The 21,411-nt window shown below is 40.8% G+C and overlaps 1 protein-coding gene across 6 annotated transcripts in view; it reads right to left on the reverse strand.

The window, feature by feature from the left end:
* Positions 1–2,220: 2,220 nt before the first annotated feature.
* The window catches only part of tenm4 (teneurin transmembrane protein 4), a 117,330-nt gene continuing 98,139 nt past the window's right edge, over positions 2,221–21,411 (reverse strand). For all 6 annotated transcript variants that reach the window (XM_053320621.1, XM_053320620.1, XM_053320616.1 and 3 more), the window contains 6 exons: positions 19,385–19,557; positions 15,691–15,926; positions 12,176–12,472; positions 9,445–11,059; positions 7,315–7,457; positions 2,221–3,511 (listed from right to left, as the gene is read on the reverse strand). In XM_053320621.1, the coding sequence (XP_053176596.1) occupies positions 2,753–3,511; positions 7,315–7,457; positions 9,445–11,059; positions 12,176–12,472; positions 15,691–15,926; positions 19,385–19,557 (3,223 nt within the window). In that variant the 3' untranslated portion in view covers positions 2,221–2,752. The remainder of the gene's footprint in view (positions 3,512–7,314; positions 7,458–9,444; positions 11,060–12,175; positions 12,473–15,690; positions 15,927–19,384; positions 19,558–21,411) is intronic.

The raw sequence follows: 21,411 nt of genomic DNA on the forward strand, positions 1-21,411 counted from the left end.
TGGCTTTTGTAACATCAAAGGATTGGTCCTCAACTTTGACAGGTTAATTAATAGTCACGTTTTTCACAGGATCCCTTGAGGCTTCCTTGTTTTATGACAGTTAAATACATTTATTGTAAAGATGTTTTTAATCGTCTGTATTTTATGCGCTGGCAATCCAACCACATGTTCACTTCATGTGAGAATCTAATAGCTTTAAGGTCTAAACAGGTGGTAATGCATGTTGAACTAAATAACAGCACATGGTGGACGATTACATTATCATATTGCATCAAATTAGCTCCAAAGTCTTATGAAATGTGTTGTAAGGTGAAAATGAATGTACGTATAATATTCTAGGGATGCAAATGAATATTAAAACATGTCTGTAATTTCTAAGCAATGTAATATAGATAGGCTATTAAAACCTACACAGCCAAGAGTGAATATGAAATTGAAGAGAAGTCATTAGAGAAGTAAATATGTCTCAGTTGGACATGCAGCAACAGCAAATACATTTTATATTGCATAGAATATACAGTCTAGTATCTATAAGAAAGCACAAAAATAAACACAAAATATTCCCTTTATTTATTTTTTCTACCTTAAGACTACACAGGGTCACTGATGTAGCTCTAAGAGGTATCTACATTTGCATTTTATTTACAGCTTACTTTGATGTCTTCATATTTACATGGTCAAAGAGAAGCCTTAAAAACACAGTGTTGAGAACAAACCAAAACTCAAAATGAGTCCAAAACTTTAGAAAAAGATACAGTCTTATGACGCTTATGACGAACAGTTCTCAGTGCAATATTCCACAATGCAAATATCCTTCATTCATATTATGTTGAACATACATATTTTTTGGAAACAAAGCGTCACTGAATCAACCAACAGCAGGAAAAAAAAGAAACTGTGTACCGTTTGTTTTTAACGTTTGTACAGATTGAGACACTCAATCATGCTCCCACAATCCCTACACATATAAACAAGTTCATGTGTTTGATGGAGAAACAATAAGAGAGTCAAGAGTGTGCAGTGGCTTGGCATAGTTCAAAAAGTACCAGAAGTCAACCCAATGACATGATTTCCAAAATAGTCTTGACTTGAGTTTTCACACGACATTTTCAAATGAGCGGGTGTAAATTGTCCTTTGCCGTCCCCACTGAGGAGAACATGGAGATATACGAGCTAGAATCTGTCCATTTCCAAGGTTGTCGTGTATAGACGACCTTTAGTCTGTAAACGGGAACTAGTACACCTGCAGGTCTAACGTCTTTCAGCCAGCCATGGGACCAAGTGGAGCCCTATTCTGGAGAGTGAAAGCACTTTCGATGTTGACCTGCGGGCAGCCCTTAGGGCAAAGGCAATTTGTATCTTTCATCTCAGCCACAATACAACGCGAAGCCTATCTATCTCAGCAGCCAATATGTGTAGTATGCATCACTGATGAGATTGGTTTCTTTAACCATCCTTGTGGTCTCTCTTTTTAAAAATATTTTCAACCCAAGCTTTATTTCATTGGACAGTGGTGAGGAATACTGACTAAAGCTCATTGATAAACAAACACTGCCTTTCATATGCATTTGAGATGAGCAAAAAGTAGTTGGTCTAATGAAAAAACACAATAACTGATTTAACTAAACCACCTTTCATAGTTTATTCCATGTGTTGAAACACCCTTAAGTATTGTTCAAGTACAACAATTAACAATAAAAGGGACAATAGTTCACATTTTTTAAGTTCACATTTGTTATACTGTTAATTCATATAGCTATTTATAAAACAAAACTAAAATGTAATTCAAAACCATTCCTGTAAAATACCCTTTGTTGTGTAATACAGACATTAATTCCACAGTATTTTCTTACAGGGTTGGCTCTTCTCTATTTTCATAATCGAGTTGTTTGACCACAGTCAAATAAAAAGGAGCAGAGAACAATTTAATCTATGTTTTTTCATTTTCTTCCATTGAAAAAAAAGTCCAGTTAAAACTTAAAATTCACACCAAAATAAAAAAGTGACCTCATATCCCTTTGTTGGCTTTACCATACAATTCAAGCTTGATTAAGCAGTTCTGCTAATTTTGAAGTTCATAAGGAAGGCCATCAACATGCACGGTCGGGACGTGCTGAAGCCTTCCAAGCTAAGACCACAGATGAGTATCAAGCCTCCTCTTAAAAAATTACAAGACATCACACAAATGAAGGTGCTTTGACAAGTTCAGCTGGGGTTGTGATGAAGGGCTCTACTGCCAACAGAAATCTCTCTCATTATTTATGGATGACTGGGGCTATGAGGGTTTCAAGTATAAAAAAGAAGTGATTAAAAGAGAAGGAATCTCCTTGGCTGAGGCGCAGAAAAGGCAGAATGGAGCAAGCTTGTGAATAACAATCTGCAAGTCTGGCAGCAGGGTGAGCCAGTGAACATAATGCATTACCAATACTCCTCTTGGGTTCCTTTGAACAGAATCACCAACAGGGACGAGGAAATGGAGTCACAACAATAAGTCACAGACATCGCAAATTGTCATCCTCTAGCAGCCGCACTTGGAGGGCAAAGACTGTTAAAGAATCATCAAAAGGAGAAGGACACTCTTCTATTAATACAGTGCAACTGATTGCAACCATGTTTTATTTCTTTTTCCGTATCTTAAAAACCAAGTTGAGCACAGTCAAAGAAAAAGAAAGTGGTCATGTACACAACTGTCTTTGGCAAGAAGTCCCATGTCCTACATCTGAGTCTGTCATTCCAGAGCCTCGTGTTCATGTCACCTTCGGCCCATTTCGCTCTGTCTCATGAAATGAATGTTGTTGACACTGTCTGCCAGCTCAGGGTACTGGTCAACTGAAACCACGTAGTATCCGTCATAGCCCTGCACCTTCCCTGAGCCCAGGAGCTGTTGCTTCTCTCCCTCAGTCCATGTTCGCGAGCCCTCCTCTCCATCCCTCAGTCTCTGGCGCTCACGTGCCCAAGCCTGGTTGACAGCTCTTTGTCGGGCCAGCTCCAACACACGAGCTTTCTCCTCATCCACACTGCTGCCGTAACGCGTATTCAGACACAGCGCGCCATACTGTAGCTGGATGTCAGTAATGCGCCTAGTCCTGCTGTTGAGAACAGTGTTGACCTGAGACACTGTCACATTGACACCGGTTTCCAATGTGCGGCGGCCCACCGTCATGCCAATGAGTGCCAGGTCTCCCTCCACTGAGCCCAGTTTGACAAAATAGTGGGTGTCCACTCCACCGATAGTGAAGTGGAGGTCTTCTAGATAGAATGCATCATTCAGAACTGCAGCCATGCGACGCCCGTCCTCATTGGCTAAGCTGATGATGTCAGTGCTGATGCAACCATCTCGGATAGCAAATTTCACCCCCTTTCCAAAGATGGAGCCACCAGAGGCAAATTTCTTCTTGTCTTCCGTCTGGGGACATCCGGCACTTTTGGCTCTGTAGATTTGGCCAAAACGCTCCAGCTTCACAAAGGACTTCAGCTGCCTTTGAACTTCACACTGAACACCCAGTAAGGACTGCAAAAAAAGGACATTTCTGGTTAGTTACACCACCCACAAAGCCTCTATCCACCCAGTAAAATATATTTTATGTTTGTTTATCTGAGTAAGAAATGGATTTACACAATATCACTCAATCATTTGTTTGAAAGCATTCTTCTACAGTACATCATATTTACCAAAACGTGTGAATTCCTCACACCTTGGCTTGAAACCTCTAATCTAAGATTCCTTTCCTCATTGTACTGTAGGGAGTAAACATTAATGTCTGTTTACAGATGCTTCTGATTTTTCAAAATTGAGATTCATATTGCTTCATTAACACTTCAAACATTTATACACCATAGAGTATAAGCCATTCTTTTTCATGTTAATGCATATGACATGACTGAATGAGAAAGATTCCAAACCTTTCGTAATTTGTTCATGTATTAATATGATGGAGGAAAACAACTAAAAAATACATGATTTCTGTGATACCTGCAGAAAAAAACAAAAACCTCTATAGCATCCAATGTTGTTTTGCTTAAGAACTAGTTCCTATCCAAGTTCTATCATACATTATTTGGTCTGGATTGGTTTGGATTTAAAACGGCAAAGGTGCGATCAAATTCAATTCATGATAAATTGAATCTACCAAGAGTGTAACAAAAAGCTTACATTTGTTATTAAAAACATCCCACTGATCACATTCTTAGTTGATTAAAATCTTCACTACATTACATATAGAAATAATGATGTAATTCCCTAACATTTCTTATCAATGGCAAACCATCCATGCCAAATCCATGATGCTTTGAAGCTGTGAATGTATCACACATAGTCAAGGTAGAGGGCAGAGGTGTTTGTCAGCAAATGCAAATCTCTCTGATCATTTGTGACAGGCATGATATTTTGAAAAAGGGTGAAATTACTGTCTTCTGACAGCCATGCTGTGCCAAATATGAAACATGAGTCTGTTGGTAACTAGTGTATATATATCTCATTCCTTAAGGGATCAAAGCTTTGTATGGATACCATATTCCCTTCAGCCAAAATTAATACTGTGTCCTAATAGTACTTGACAAGAGATACTCCTCAGGAAGAAATAAGATATGTTTAAACGAAGAGAGTAATATGAAATGGAAGTTGGCCAACACACAGTGAGACAGTTGCCTGAACGGGTCTGAGCAGCAACAAAAAGGCTCTCAAACACTGCGCCTTCTTGCCATCGCCCAAGGTAAGGCTGTGAGCATCCTGAGGAGTTTTTGTCAACAAGTCACATCCAAAGTCCTCCTGACAGTTTCTAATTCTGTCTTCCTGTGTCACCGTTAGAGAGTGGCTATAGGCTGGGGTTCTGGGTGGGGATGAGGAGAGTGGTGCAAGCTTCAGTAACCAGCGTATCAGGCCGGTCTTTGACATGACATCTCATCAGATCCTGCATGCGGAGGACACATGTGAGGGAGAGGGGGGCAGCTGTGTTGTTGAGCCCCTCAGGAATGATGGCCTGGGGGGACACTTCACACCATGCCACTCCATGTTTGTTTACCGTGCCAACAGTGTGACCCGGTCAGTTGTCCCAGAGGCGGAGGGCGGAAAGGGGAAAATGTCTTCCACTTTACTAAAAAACCCTCCCAGGACACTACTAGAGAGGCATCATTCACATAGCTTGGGGTGCAATCAGCCTACAGCACAACCCAGGAAGAGAGATCAAGCCTTGTGCAGCACAAAACTCATCTGTCTGGCCCCTCAGAGCATTTTTCAATCTGTGTGGGGCTTCAGCAGCATGGTGAAATAGGGGCTTAAATGAAAAGAGAGAGAAAGGCAGCCATACTCTTCTTCTGTATAAAATGCCAAGTGTACAGGATATAGCACATGTAGTTTTAAAGCTATATTTATGCTTCAAAGAACCCTACATTTAATTAGGCTGGTCTGGCCATCTGCAGCGAGGATCAACATGGCATTAACAAGCCCAGAACACCATTTTTGAAGCAGGAACCGTAGATAAGAATATCATGACTGATACACAGGGTCTAATTATCTCAATCTTTCCTTAAATTTCATTTACAGTACACACTCCAGAGGTGTGCTGAAGTAAGTGCTCACACAAGCTTCAAATCTAGGTTAACTTTGTTATTTAAAGCCTCAGATTTTTAGACATGTTACAGTCTACCATGGGTATTCTTAAGAAGAGACTTGAAAGGCTGTGTTTCTAGATGGAAAATTATCTTTCAGTGACATAATTTCATAATGGACCTACTTCTATTGAGTGCTTCAGTGAAAAGCGAACATAAACAAAATGAATATATATAACTACATCTTTGATACACTTAATTCTAACATAAAGTCCTGCTATCAAAAGTGCTTACACAGTTCATTTGGTAAGGAAATGTAAGCCATGTGATATTTTCAGTTGCTGTTTTGTGTTTACTGTCTTTAAAAAAACTGATTGTGACCCACAATTGAAACACCATAGAGAGTGTGACTTACTCAGCAATTAAACCTATTAAGTCAGTTTGAAAAAATGGTTTCCTGGCTTTTGAATGTGTTGATTAAATTATGAAGTCTGAGGTGACAAGAACCGACAGCAGAATTGCATCAGTGTGTCTGGGAAAGAGAGTATTGCATTTATTTTTTCTAATCTACAATACTATTCAATGTTATCTGCTCTGAACTATTTGACAAAGAAATAGCTGGGACGTCTTTTGGATCCAATTAGATATTTCCTGTATTGCATCTCCTTTTCTAGATTAGGGCCTTGGGTGAGTTCAGAGCTTCTCTATACAGTGTCAGCATCAAGCAGCATGCTTGTGTTAGTCACAGGGGGCGTTGGCCGTAACCCTCCCAATGTGGTCTATGCTAGATGAAGACATAACTGGGATTTGTACTGTTATGATTTTTGCCTTCATATATGATCTGTAAAATAACCACATTGATGCATAAGTGTCTGATTTCTTTTGTAAATGCTCATGGTCTGCAGGAATGTCAAGAGCAATACTGATTCCTTTTTTCCTTTTATGATTTTAAATGCATATAATGTAAAGCACACCAGAAAACACGTGATTACGTGTATAGCTATTTATTGGAAAGCTACTTTTGTGGCAGCAACAGTCAGCATGATTTAAAAAATAATCCTTTGAAAAAAAAAAAAAAAAAAAAAGATTAAATTCTCAAGTATTACCGCATATTTTCAGATCAATGCTTTCTCTGCTTACTGTTACCCATTTGATCTGCCTGCTTGTTATGGATGGTTGGTTAAATCAGAGGCCACAGTTTTGGATGACCTTGTCTTGTAACATCCCAGTAGCTTTTAGGCTTTGAGAACATATTTTTTATAACAACAAATGCCCCCTGAGTTTAAGTAGCAGCCAGAGTGTCACTTGACATGAATCTGGCCACCTAATGGGTAGCATTCACTAGTCTAGCTGTAACAAAATCCAAGACGACAACAGTGGCCTCTTCAATAATTCAAGTAAGTTGAGGCAACTTAAAAGGGCTGATGAATGCGGGAATCAGAGCATGTCTACTACTTCTCAGACCTTGGCTAAGGGTGTAAGACTGAGATGAAATCAATGGCCAGTGGTGGAGGGAATGGAGAGTGAATTTCCCTAATGGCAGGACAATTACAAGAGCTGTTTAGCCTGACCCCATTCCCCAAGATGAGGACTAGGGGCCGGGATCTGGCTCACTGGGCCGTGTTTTGGCCTGATAGCTGGCAGCTCCTCTGGGAGTCTGGCTACACGGAGCATGTCTATTTGCTAATGATGTCAGAAAGGAGGAGAGCTGAAGTGGAAGAGCGTGATCTGTGGTAAGGTATAAGGTGGAAAAAGTGACTGGTTTACCTTGGTGCTATCCCACTCTTGCGTCTTGATCTGGGTGCGGATCAACTCGTAGGATGGCTCCATGGTGTCTGTATTTGGTTTGCGATAGCCAGGGATGACATTGTATAGTTGAAAGCCAAAGGTCACCAACCAGCTGTTCACATCTACAGAGGAAAGGATCCACACAGTCAAATAGTGACACTGTTATCTAAACTGATGCAATCATGTCACACTGCAGAGAAATCACACGGAACAATAAGAATTGATTTTTGTATTTTAACAGTTTGACATTCTGCAGTCAAGTGGCTGTCTCCTTGAGATGCTCCTCACTTGGTCTGAGCACTTGATTTGTTTGTGAAAGTGGACAAGCTATAATAAACACTCAAGATGCTGGCATTGATTCATGTCCACTCTTGCAGGTGCCACATTAATGACACACAGCTGGGTCCCAGAAACAGCAAGTGACATTCGCAGAGTGTCTGCTGTGCTGATAATTACTGTATACTGTAATTTCTTATCATTTTAAAGTAGCCAAGAGTTCATGATATTTTAAAGACTCAGTGGGTTCATCTGCTATAATTCTTTTATTTAGATACTGAACAAGAGGAATGTGACATGTCAAGGATTCAAATCCATGTAATCATGATAATGTGGTTCATCTAATAGCAGCCAACAGCACTGTGGTTATAGGTGCTACTGCCATCCTCTGCGATAAGTTGGTATTAATTCAGAATATCACAGAAAAGACTACAGACATGACTGGAAGTAAAGCACGTAAATCTAAGCCATTTGTTTCTTGCCCCCATTCAATGTGTTTGTTAAGAACAGCCGAATCATTGCTGTGACACTTGGGGGGCAAATTTGTCAAAGATTGGCATTGCTACACTGTGGCACCTGACAAAGCTTTTTTAAATAAGAAGTTGTTTGAGGACAATGAATAACCTTGGTAATTTAGTGAAAGAAATGGAAATGTCAGCACCATCAATCACAACTGAGGCAGACTAACTACAATATATCTAACAGTCTGCTTAGCATTCAAATGCCAGTCAGCCCCTAATGGTGGACGGTGAAGCAGAACGCTTTTCTGTTTGGCAGGCAGCTAAATGGCTTTGTTGAACAGTAGAAATAAAAGACTAGCCTTTACCTGTACAAAAGGTGACTATTTTGTCTCTCAGTATTGTCTACATATGAATTAATAAAGGATAAAGGGTACAGAGGCATTATAGTTGTAGTAGTTCATAGTCACCATAAGAATTATTAAATATAATGCAGAATGAACATGGTGAATTAAACAAATCTCCCATTTCTTAATGGGATCTGGTTGAAGCCAATTGGTTCATCCACAGAATATCCACTGAGTGTTCTTAACAATGTTGTTTTTCTTCCAGCCATAGAGGTTGATACAACCAGCCCTGGCTAAGGTTTCAATGGATCCATTGTGCTCTCCTTCTCTACTGTAGTGCTTTCACTGCCATTTACCTCCTCCCTACCACAAAGCAACAGAGACTGATGTGATATGTCTGGAAAGGGACCTGAGTGTTCAACAACAGAGGGGGCTTTGCCGTACAGCATTGTTCCCTTTGAGCACTTTCAAAACGATAGCCACTGGGCACACACACACGCACGCCAGGGCAGAAAAACAACCTCAGTGTCCCAGTGAGGAAGCTCTTAAAAACCTACATAGCACGCAGCTTTTCAGTGCAATTTTTTGGCATGGTCTGTTCTTCCATTTGTGGCTTGTTGTTGAGGATAAAAACAAAACAAATTTTGACAGAAAAAAAATAAAATGAGTATTGTTTGCTGCACTGCAAGCAGTGTCAGGAGGGTTATGGTAAAGGGCCCTTTCCTTCCCATCTAAGCATCTAACCCAAACCATAAAAAATGTATGTACATTATTGATTGCTCCAGTGGGACTCACTTAACATCTGTCAACAGTGCTATCTATATTCAGTTACATAACTATGGTTTAAGAAGTATATATAGATGTTTTGACACTTTTTTTCCTTGCTGTGACTGGATCGCCATTGGACTTCAATGTAACTACTCTAAAACCAAACTTACTACAGCTGAGATGGAGTTAGGTAGACAAGTATTAGAATAGTATTCAGTAAAGCAAACATTCAAAACATAGGTCTATTAAGGTAAACATACCAGTCATGTAGCACTTTATCTCTTCATTGTTGCTGAGAGGGTTGTTATTCTTGAACATGTACAAGTTGAATGGCACAATATGGTTGCTGTTAAGCCGTTTCCAGATGTCATGGTTAGGTGTTGTCCAGCGGCCAGCAAGAACATCATAGTCCCTTCGGCCCATGTGGACCAGTCTGCTGAGAGGCTCATATAGGCCTCCCTGGTAGCCAATTATGAGCTGGAAGCTGGGGTTGGTGTCAAGGTAAACCTCCCCGAACGCTGTGTGGAGCACCTGCTTGATCATGAGGCCTGAGCCACTGAACACAGCCAGAGGGGTGCCTATGTTATCACAAGCCACATAGAACTCATCCCCACTGCTTAGCTCCATGGCGAACAGGTGTCCCTGCAGGTCATAGTACAGAGAGGCGATCTCGGAGCTAGAGTGGTTGTACATATGGGTGACCCGAGTGGGGCTGGACAAGTCAGCATAGAAAAACTGCAAATGGTGGCCCATGGTGCTCTTGCTGGACACCCTCCTGCCTAGGCCATCATAACGATATCTAATGCTCCAACCGCTCACTTTGTTGTAAACCTTAACCAGCAGACCTGCTGAGTTGTACTCGAAGTAGTCATTCCCTCGCTGCTTGAGGAAACCATCCTCATCCATCCTGTACTGAACATCTCCCAAGCGTGTAATGTGGTCTCTGATGTCGTAGCGTAATGGCGTTAGGCGTGCACTGTTGCCAGGGCTGAGGAGGTGCAAGTTGCCATTCAGGTCATAGCTGTACCTCCATAGAGGCTTGTCATTGATGGAGACCACCTGGAGTTGACCATCAGCATCATACTCATATGTGTAGCGTGTGGTATTGGCATAAGGGCCGACTTTCAGCTCCTTGGCCACCACGCGTCCCATATTGTCATACTGCACCATCATCCAGTACATGAGTGAGCGAAATATTTCATATTGGACCTCCTTCACCCGGCCATAAGCATCAAAGTGTTTGGTGTGGGTCATCACTGCTGTGGTGATAATTTGATTTATGTCATAATAGATTACTCCAAATTTGCCAAATTGCTCTGTTTTACCAGACACATCGTCATAACGATACAAGTCAATTGGCAGCGGTGTTTCATTGATGACGGCCTGCATGCTAGTGACACGGAAACTATTGTCGTAGACATAGTCAAATCTGGCATTGACCATGCCCTCTTCACTGAATCTGAAAATCTGCCTGTCAATCAGCGGGCCAATCTGACGGTAGCGGATGGTGCAGGTGAAGCCCTCACTTTGCAGGTTGACTGTCTTCAGCATGCCTGCCACTTCGTCATAGGAGAAACCGATGCGTGTGGTGTCATACAGAATCTCCAGCAGCTTGGCAAGCTTGCCATATTTGTAGATGACCCTGCGGCCTGTGCCCAGATAGGTGGTCTGCAGCAACTGGCCTTCCTCACTATAATCCTGGAGCACTGAAGCGTTACCTTCAGGAGGCCGGTAGGTGTTTCTGTAGTAGCCAATGGAGCGGGAGGTCTCCAGGGTCTGCCGTGCCACATTCGGCATGGTCACAGACGACAGTCGGTCGTTTTTGTCAAATTCAAAGATATACTGCCTCTGGCTATACAGCAGCAGTACCATGGACTGTAAAAAGAAGAGGAGTATTCTTTCAGTAATTTCAACACTGAGATTTTTTACATTTAAGTGTCACTTTCAAGATATACAACCACGATCACATTATGTCTTTAAATAAGTTTTTAGGCTGTCACAACAGGCTGCCAGCATCTCAGCACTTAGACCTTGCTGAAAAACTCACTATAGAATATTATAAAGGTGACTGGTTTCCATTATCATATTACATGTCTAAAACTGGAAAATCACAGCTCTTCACCTTCTCCCCAAATATCTTGCCTTCAATTAGTGAGTAGAAAGTGACATTTTACTGATCTTCTCATCAGAGCTATTTCAGGATGAACATTGCTGTCAGACTATGGTAACAAAGTATAATGTCTGCAGTGCACCAGACAGGTTTTAATTACATTTCTGCTGATATATTTGCTAGAGCCTGATAACGCAGCACAAACACAGCTGGAGTACAAGTTAACTTTTAACTCCAGTCTCACAAAATCTCACTTTGAGGTTCTTACACAAACACACCTCCACAATTTATCTGTACAGCATGTCCCTACAATCTCACGGCAAAAATACACAGGGCATGGGCATAGCATGACACATTTATCGCAGCATGGCTCCATTATAATCAACTGAATACCCTGACCACGGAAGGTCATCACTACTTTTGCGTGGCTGGTCCATTTTTTTCTCTACACACAGTTATGTGGTTCATAACAGGTAAAAAACTACATAACTGTGTAAAAAATGGCAATCTGTTTAAAAATGATTAAAAAGAAATACCTCATTTTAACAGAGGCAATGGGCAGCAGCAGTGCAACCTTGTGTTTTTTCTTAAATTGCTCATTCAAATAAATCTGTATCCATGGTCCTGTAGTTAAAACCATCTAGTTTATTAATTCAGTACAAGTTAATGTAATCTACACTTCCAAACCCTGCATAACCAACTGTATTATTACTTGGCAAAACTCAATATGCATGCATTGACAGAGACAGAGTTGGTGAAGCTGGGAGAAAACCCTGCTACACCCTGCCTAAGTGATGTGCTATGATGTGTCCATGCCTTGTGTGTTTCAGCAACTTTTAAAAAAATCTTAAAACTGTTTCATCGTCAGCCAGAATTCATACCTTTTCAAGGTAGGTGTAGCTCCAAGATTTACCATCAGCAAATATCTGGGAGATGATTCTGCCATTCTGGTCATACTCCATTCGTACGGACATGGTACCTCTTTGGATACCTGCCACATTCCCTCCAGGGGAGTAGGTTACATTGACTCCATTCAGACGACTACTTGGTGCCCACAGGGTAGGCCGTCCAGCATGGTCATAGTGGATCCGTAACGTGAACTTTCTGTGGTCATCGTAAACCTTTTCTGTTCTGGTAATTCGATCAAAGTCCAATGACAGCAAGTTCCTGTTATGAACCTACAGGAGAAAAAGCAAGGAGTTAGACATATTTATTTAGACTACAGCAGCTCCAGCAACAGGACATAAACATGTTTGGAAGTTGCAGTGATTGAGGTGAATTGGTGCACTGTTCTTCTGAGGTGAAACCTTATGAGGGGAGCTTAAATCACAAAGTGATTATTTTATATTCTTCTTTTCACGGTTTTTAATTACAACAGATGAGCTGTATCTCTGGACTGCAGGAGCCATTCGAGTGATGAAATTATAAGAATTACCATACTTCTTTGTTTGTGTAAAATTTCAGAGTCTTAGTGGGAGTATGCCTATTCATGCAAGAAACATTAGAGTCACATTGATCATTAAATTCATTTTCCCCGCATTCTGAAAAGAATTACCAAGCACAGATGACTCTCATTTTATTTAGCCATTTCGTTAAATTGGAAAAGATGAGAAAAAAATCAATTATTCTCCTTTGTGACTCAGAACATTGTTTAAATGACACTATTCCCCTCCTTTGAATGCATGAGGCAGCACAGTGACCCTTGGCTTCAGTGTGATCAGAGCAGAAAGACACTGCCCTGAAGAGTGTAATCCTTAAAGCCACGTCCAGGTCAACACAGAGTGGAAGCCACTGCAAGGCTTTGTCTAAGAGGCAGCTCCTGTGCTGCAACAAAAAAGATCAACCAACAGCCCTACCATCACATTTCTCAGTCACAAGAGTCTGCCTGTAGGCAGAAGCAACAGGGAAAAAAGAAATCAAGATGAAAAAAGGGACTTAGGTTGCAGGTCAAAGCAAATCTCCATACAAACCGCTACTTCAAACACCATCTGAAATATCTGAGAAAATGTCTCAAATAGGTCTCTGGCTTTAATTAAAACTACCCCCCCCCCCAGATTCTGTATATTTTATCACTTTTTTCTGATTAAATACATCTCATCAGGTGTGTTATTGACTTGCTAAAATGCTTGGAAAACCTTAAAAACATCTTAAAGCAACCTGGAGAGAAAATACTTCTTTTCAGACGCATGCCAGAGAGCAGACTGCAGGGGGCTTGCTAAGAAGCCTCATTTTTTCTATCTCACGTTGAGAAAAGCATGCTTAGGTCTCTCATCTGTGAAGGGACAATTACACCAAAGGCAATTAATGTCACTGATACCTAATTGAGAGGATTACTTTATACCAAAAGCAACAGATTCATGAAGAGCACAGTTCCATTAAGGTTCAGAACAGCACAAGCAATTTGAGACCCAAGACTGAGGGAGGCCATCCTCAAATGGATCTCTCTGGCATAAGAATGACAGGTGGCTTCACATTAGTTCCTCTGTTTTACTTATACCTACTGTCATAACAAGTGTCAAACTGCACTGACAAACATGAAATTACGGCAGCTTTTTCGACAGTCATTTGTAAAACTACATAGATTTTTAAAGATAAGCGCAAAGTTTCATTTCATGAAACATTGCACACAGTTTAGACTCTTTCATAGACAGCATGCTATGTGTCCACTGTGCTGAGGAAATACGGTTTGAGAGAGAGAAAGAGAGAGAGAGAGAAAGTTCCTCATGTCAGGATGTGGTTTGCCAAAGCAGAGATCCCACAATCCCAAGAGAATGAAAAACCACTCAAGAGGAATTATTTTAAATTGAACATCACCTATAAGAGGAAATCTCAGTGAAAGATGTGTAGATATGAAAGAGACAGTTACATTACATTAGACCAGCAGTGTTACATTCAAAACTGTCCTCAACATAAAACATTACAGCAACATTTGATATTTTTTGTCAGACGACAATCTCAATTTGTCATTTTCTAGTGATTTTGTCTGTTCTCATGATTAATTCAATAATTACTGGTTTCCTGTTTTCACAAACACATTTTATGTTTTTTTTGTTTCCAGTTTGTATTTTGTTAAACAAACAGCCCTACATTATAGATGATAGATACTAGATAGTAAAATGCTAATATATTAACTTGTCTCTTTGTTTGATTCCAAATTGAAGTGGTTGAACATCTTTGCCAGAGTGGCAGCCACAAGGGTTCTCCCATTACAATGCATTTAAACTACTCAATCAAAGAGGAGGGATTGTTTCCATAGAGAGAAACAGAGTTATGCAACATAAATGGTGAACGTAGTGGGTGGCAGGGAGGGGCGAGCTAGAGTGGCATTTGTCTCTGCAGAGGGGGTAAACTGATGACCAACAGTGACGTGTTTAGCTGTAGGACAAAAAAAACACAACACAGCAAACACATCCACAGTGTAACCACTACAGTCAGAGAAACAAACAGTCACAACCCCAACACTTTTGTTTTCCTCTCTCATCTTTGAAGTCAGAGCAACATAGTTGCCTCGTTTGTCCCTTCCTCACGCATTCCTCTGTTCCTTATTCAAGATTCTCCCCCGCGCGCGTTGCCACACTCACCCAGCCACCCACGTAATATCACTTGACATGCCACTCAAGGTCGCTCAATGATCCCAGCTCTGTTCATCCCCCCTGCTCTTGCCATTAGGCTGCTCCCATTTCCTATCTCACCCCTGGGGCCATTGTCTGTAACATACATTAGAAGCTTTCACTTCCAAAGGTACGACAGGGCCATTAAATGAACAGCCAATGACAGACAAAGTGGCACCTCCCCATTAGCCGTGTCGCCTCCCAGAGAATGTTAAAGACAACTTAACCAAACTTGTTGTTTGCCTTACAAAGCCAAGAAAAACAAAACCAGCCAATCAATAAGGATCAAATCTTTCTTGGTGCTCCCTGTGTTAATAATGATTTTCACTGGGTCATTCTAGATGCTTTTTGGTATAGCAGTGGGTGTTTATCCATTTCTGAAAAGGGACCTGTTGACATTCTGCCTGTAACTGTGTCATCTTCGCAAACTTGGCTTACACACAGATTGATTTGGATTAGCTCTCTGAAATTCAAATCCATAGGAATAGTCTCATTGAAATGAATGAGGAGTTTTCTTTTCTTTTCAAATGTGCCAATATTGATCAAGATTTGGCCTTCAGTATTTCAGTTAGCCTACACCTCACACCCACATCGGGGAATGCAGAAGTCTTTCAGTCAAGGCTAAATTGCAGACTGAGTGCAGTCATTAAAAGGAGGCAGCTGAAATTCAATGCCATTTTTAGGAGGATGGAGGATTTTCTACACTCCCATCCATTCTTAAAAAGTCACCTTGTGGTCCTTTCTAAGTGTGTCAGAAATCACTTTTAGCAAGACATGATGCTTACCCTTAGTCTGCGTCCATATACAGTGACCTGTCCACGAGCCTGCTCCTTCCGTTGTCTCCACTCCACCAGGTTAAGGCCGTTGTCTATGGCCAGGGTGACATTTCTCTTGCTGACTGTGGGGTTGACTGTGCCAGCCAGCAGGTGGGGCTCGGTGTGCAGGGACACCTCCATCCCATTGGCCAGAACTAGGCGCAGCGAGCCATCCAGACCAATGAAATAGCTGTTCCGAACTTGATCTGAGGGGTCATAGGGGAAAACGATAATGATTAGGATTTGAAGGAGAGAAGTAATCAGAGCTTCTTGTAGCTGATGTAAGAGAACTTAATTTAATATTCATCTCAGTGAGACACACATAATGACCTAAAATGGCTGCTCAGCAAAAAGAAAGCCTTTAGCAGCATGTATTTAACTGAAACCCTGCGATAATGTTGGGTCTGTGACAACAAAGATCAATAGTGAGAGATTTCACAGTGCCAGTAAAGTAAAGTTTTACAGCTATTGCAGCAGCCTGGAGGATATGGGGGAATGAAAACTATCAAAGCTGCTAGCTTGCCTATGGCCATAGAGAAGGCAGAGTGAAACACACATGGACGAACACACAAACACACACACACGCATACACAATGGATAAATCTGAGCCTGTCTCTAGGTGACGACAGCCTGTGTTCCAGATCCAGACCAGTGACTAATGTTACCACTGAGCATCTCATGTACATTCATCAGAGAATGCCTCCTTCTTGCCTCCTGTCAGTGCACTGACAGGGACCAGGATGAATATCATTCTCATTAAGGACAGTGGAAAATGAATGGCTTGTCAAACACTACATTAATTAGTTGACTTCATTTAACAGAGAAAAAATTAACACATACCCTGTAATTTCCTCATGTTGACATGGTCAGGTTAAAGTGACTGTGAGGCTTTCTTTGTTTTGCACAGAGAACAACAATTCACATCTAGTGAATATAGAGTTTTGTATCTTTTTTCTTTCTGCTTTGCTGCTGACACAAGAGAAATGGGCAGACGAGGCAGGCCTGACCTTGCGCTGGCCCTTACCTCTCTCCATCATACACACTTCAGGGGTTGACCAAAGGCCTCTAGGGCAAACCCTACCAAAAGGAGGCCTCCAGAGCCAGATGAAGCTGGAAATTGCTGAACTGTGGAGTTCATATGAATGACTATGTACAGTTCAGCAGGAGAGGGACTGCCCTGCAAGGACATTTAAAGGGTCTGTAGCCTGGGTACTAGAAAAACCATGGAACAGTATACCTGATCACCACACTATGGCTCAATTACAATATGTGTTATCAATTCCAATTTGTTTATTTTTCGTTTAAGAATACAAAACTAAGTTAGTTATTTAATGCAAGAAAAAAGTGCTGCTTTACCCAGTCAAATGGGCAGACGGGCTTCCTCTCAGTGAAACTGAATAAATTAGTAACTATGGTATGCATACAATAGCTAATATACAATTAACACAATATGGTTATAATAACTCACACTTGCTTATCTACCTATTTACATATCAACTCATATATATTTAAATTTAACATGTGTATGTTTGATAGCTTTGTATATTTGATATATGTTTGTTATATTTTTCATTATGTACTGATGAATCAATAGGTGATTGGAGTTGCTACTACTAACTGAGATTTCAAAGAATAAGAAAAAATATAGTCAGCTCATTCACATGTGGTAGATCATTATGTGAATGGATATATGAATGTGTGCAGCATTAATGTTTGGTGTCTAGGCTCCTACCTCATCACTCCCCACAAGGAAAGTAATTAAGAATTAAGTACAGACAAGAAGAAAGTGGGAAGCAATAATGTTAACTTCAGCCTTAAGGAAAGGTAGACTCAGAGTCTACAGGTGGATGCTTACGTGGAGGTGGAGCTTTAGAAATGCTTTATGAACAGCAGCAGCCATATCCAGCAAAAGTATGAGCAGAGCACTGACAGATAAAGTCCAGCAGTAGGATTAAAAATATGCCTTTGATAAATAGCACCAGTCAAAACTTTGAACACACTTTCCCAATTACTTAAATGAGAAAATGTGTTCAAACTTTTGACTGGTGTTGTATGTTGTGGTGGGAGGAATATGCCATGTGCGTGATGTGGTGACTTGAGTTGGACTGCCTGGACTGGCCCACAGGCTTCGCTTCATTTAAGCTTCCTCAAATCTGTCTTCAGTGTTTTGAATCTTGAAGCCAATCAGTTTCACATAACAGTAACAACATAATTAACAACCCTGAGGTGTGTGAAGTTCACCCAGAAGAGGACAAACACACAACCAGATGACCAGAAAGGAATCTTGAAGGTGGTGCATTCATGTGTAATGTGATCACCCAGTTGCAAGCTTACAAAGCTGACAATAGTGAATTAATTAACAGCAGAGTTCCTGGCGCCGTTCCTCTCATGAGCAGATGTCTGAGGCAAGGTCAAAACATGGAGGTGACCAGTCCACTGAGCAACAGAAAATAAACCACAAACCAGAGCTAGTGATCGTATGTTTCAGACACATTTTTGCAATGAGTCAGTAGGAACAAAAGGTGGATGACACTTTAAAATCTAAATCAGATGTCAGAGGGTGGGAGGGTGTCGGTGGGGCAGCCTTTTGAAAAATTGAAGTAGGTCCAGAAAGTTCAACGTTATCAACAAGTAATCGATAAAAGTGGTAAAGCACAAAACTGGATATCAGAATGCCTAAGTGTATAAGACAAATCTGATAGACTGAGCCACATCATCAGTCTGACCTCTGTCTGCATCTCTCTTGCTAAATTTTGTAAATCTGGAGGATATTGTATGGGCCACCACCTTTGTGATTTATGAATTGTGTTGAGACAGAAAATCAATATTTCCATTCTGGTAAATGCAGGGTGCACTACACATTTAACAAAAAAAAAGAAAAAAAAGAAAAGAGCAACACATGTTACTGTGAGTAAGCTATGGAGAGTAAGTGCTTAATTTAAGGGTCAGCCCTCCAAAAAAAAAAAAAAAATGATTTACCTCAAGTGATAGCCACATATACATAAGCTATCATATAGTTATAGCTGTAACCCCAGCCTCCATCTCTGTAAAATGGATGTGTCTGTACAATACAAAGTGCTAAAAAATGACATTTGAAAAATTCAGCAGCTATACTTCTTTCTATAAACAAACGTCCTGGTTGTTCTGAATAATCCACATACATCACAGTCAGCAGTTTTCATTTTCAGTAGTCCTACTTAAAACTGTGTGTTAGCCCATTTAGTGGTGGCCCTGCATTAGTATTATCTACTCTCTTACCTGACACCGATTAGTCTTGGGAGATCCACGGAGCTGGGAGCATATAAAACCCCTCACAATGACATGAGTGGGGATTCTAATTTCATATTTGGTATATTACATGTACAATACACAGGTAATTGAATACTACTTTGGCAGTAAAACTACACTGGCAGCAACACTGTGTACATACTGTGTGGCAATTCATGAAACAAAGTCATATCTCTGTCTGAAAATGTGTTGATTAACAATTAAAATGTTTGCAATAAGGACCACTTCAGGATATGTAGAGCATCTGATCATAACTAACTTAACACCACAAACAGAACGTTTTTGTGGAGAAATTAAAGTTTGGGTTTTGGCAGATCCATAGGCACAAAATACCTTAAAAATCACCTGCTCCACATGTGAGCTATAAGACACTCACCCTGCATGAGTGTGTAGAAGGTGCCAGAGGCTGACAGGTTGGTGGTGACGGTGATATCCTCTTTGCTGGAGCCCTCTGTCTGGATACGGACCGAGCTGTCGGCATCTGTACGGTAGCTGCTCACTCGGCCCGTGGGGTAAGTGATGTTAGTCAGACGCCCATAACTGTCATACCTACAAAGAAATACATTGATGTGAGCCAAAGAAGGCAAAGAGGGGCATGTCATCTAAAACTGTGTATAAACAGAAACTACAGAAGAATCATAAACAGTGCTGTGGCAGGAAAAATGACTGAGTCTTGTTGAAATGTGTTGAATCATAAGGAAGCAATCATACAATTACAAATGCAGGTCAGGTATGCATGAATGCATGTACGCACATGCGTGTGACTAATGAGTTGGTCTGTCATTTTGGATTTACTGTGAATATGAGTTGTTGTCTAGGATAAATTGTTCAAGTGGTAATTACAAGTAGGAATTGGGAGTTTTTGGTAGAGTCCGATATTTCCCTCTTGGTATCACAAATTGTGGAAATGCATCAACACTGGCAGTAAACACAGAAGCAAATCCATCAGTGCTGGCAGCCTGGGGTAATAAAACTCAAACCTATCAGCTTTAATCACTGAAATACAATCAACACAACTTCTAAAAAGTATGCAATGTCTACTGCAATTTACTATTTCTGAATATAAAGTGGGTGCACAAACAAGTTAACCAAGAGTGGACTTTTCTAGCTCTTCAAATAAGTTGTGAAATACATTAATATAAATGCTGCAGTTAAATGCTAAAGTTGTAGGCAACTTTCAAAGAACGAAATTATGCAATCGAAAAAAACAAACAAAAAAAAACTCAACTATTTACAAGGAAAAGCTGTCATGGCCAAGGAGAGAGAGCACACCTTTTCCCATTTGGAAAACTGCTTATTAGCTTAAAAGATTAGTGTTATCACCTAATCTCATTATACAGTCTATGAAATAGGAGCACTGAGGTGCGACTCCTTGGAGAGATGCAGCATCTCCCTAGCCTACAAATCAGTCAGTTCATCACATACAGGAACATGAGTGGCCAGATTGTTTCATTTCGCCCAGAGAGCACATCAGCATAGAACAATTTGAAATCTTTCAGATTGCCAGTGTTCCAGAATAGGAGTGAGTGAACGGTACATTACTTAGAATGAAGACTTTTATCTGCGCACTGAATACAGATGGGAAAGCCCTCTTCGCTGTTGCTGCCTGCCATAATAAAGCCTCTAATAAATGAGATGCCGGGTGCTGGTTTACGGATATTTCCTCAGTGCTGCCATCTCAAATATCCAATATGGAAAGGAAGAGAGGGAGAGGAATCATCTCCAAGAGATAAATGTTATCTGATCTCAACTGTAGTAGGGACTGGGATTCTTGATGCATTTCGGCCCAAGTATTTCACTATTTCACTTCATACTAAATAGCAGGGTAATTTATATCTAAAGCATTTGATTTCTTTTGATACCCATATATTATTCAAAGTTTTCGCAGGGAAAGCACATTCTAATGTAGCCATTTTATCTGCACTGTACCACTTTTAATGGTTCAATTCATTGGACAAAAAGTGTTCCTGTTTGCCTTCACCTCTGCACAAAGGAGGAGAAAGTCTCCTTCCACAGCAATGCTGTGTGCCCCAGCTTGATCACTGACCCAAACTCTCTCTGTCTCAATTAGGGCTTTGAGCTAAAGCCATTCCTCGGGCTTCACCGCTGAGCTCTAATGGCTCTGGCCTGCTTCAACTCAGCTGCCTATTAGCTTGCTTTCTCTAGACAAGAAAGGCATTTGGGGAAGGGTGCTCAGCAGAAGGAGAGAACTGCTTTCCCCCTTGGATGGCCACAAGTCCATTCGGATTTCATCACCTCTGTGTCACATGCTAGCTCTATGACCTTTCACGCTGGGGCCCAATAATAGACCGGACACTTCATATCAGTGTCCCTTCCAGCATACCTAATCTCTAATCACAGTACTATTCTGAATTACTCTCATATTTTCACGTCCTCTTGCTG

This window comes from Scomber japonicus, chromosome 6, assembly GCF_027409825.1.
Source record: "Scomber japonicus isolate fScoJap1 chromosome 6, fScoJap1.pri, whole genome shotgun sequence".
In the NCBI taxonomy this organism is placed as follows: Eukaryota; Metazoa; Chordata; class Actinopteri; order Scombriformes; family Scombridae; genus Scomber; species Scomber japonicus.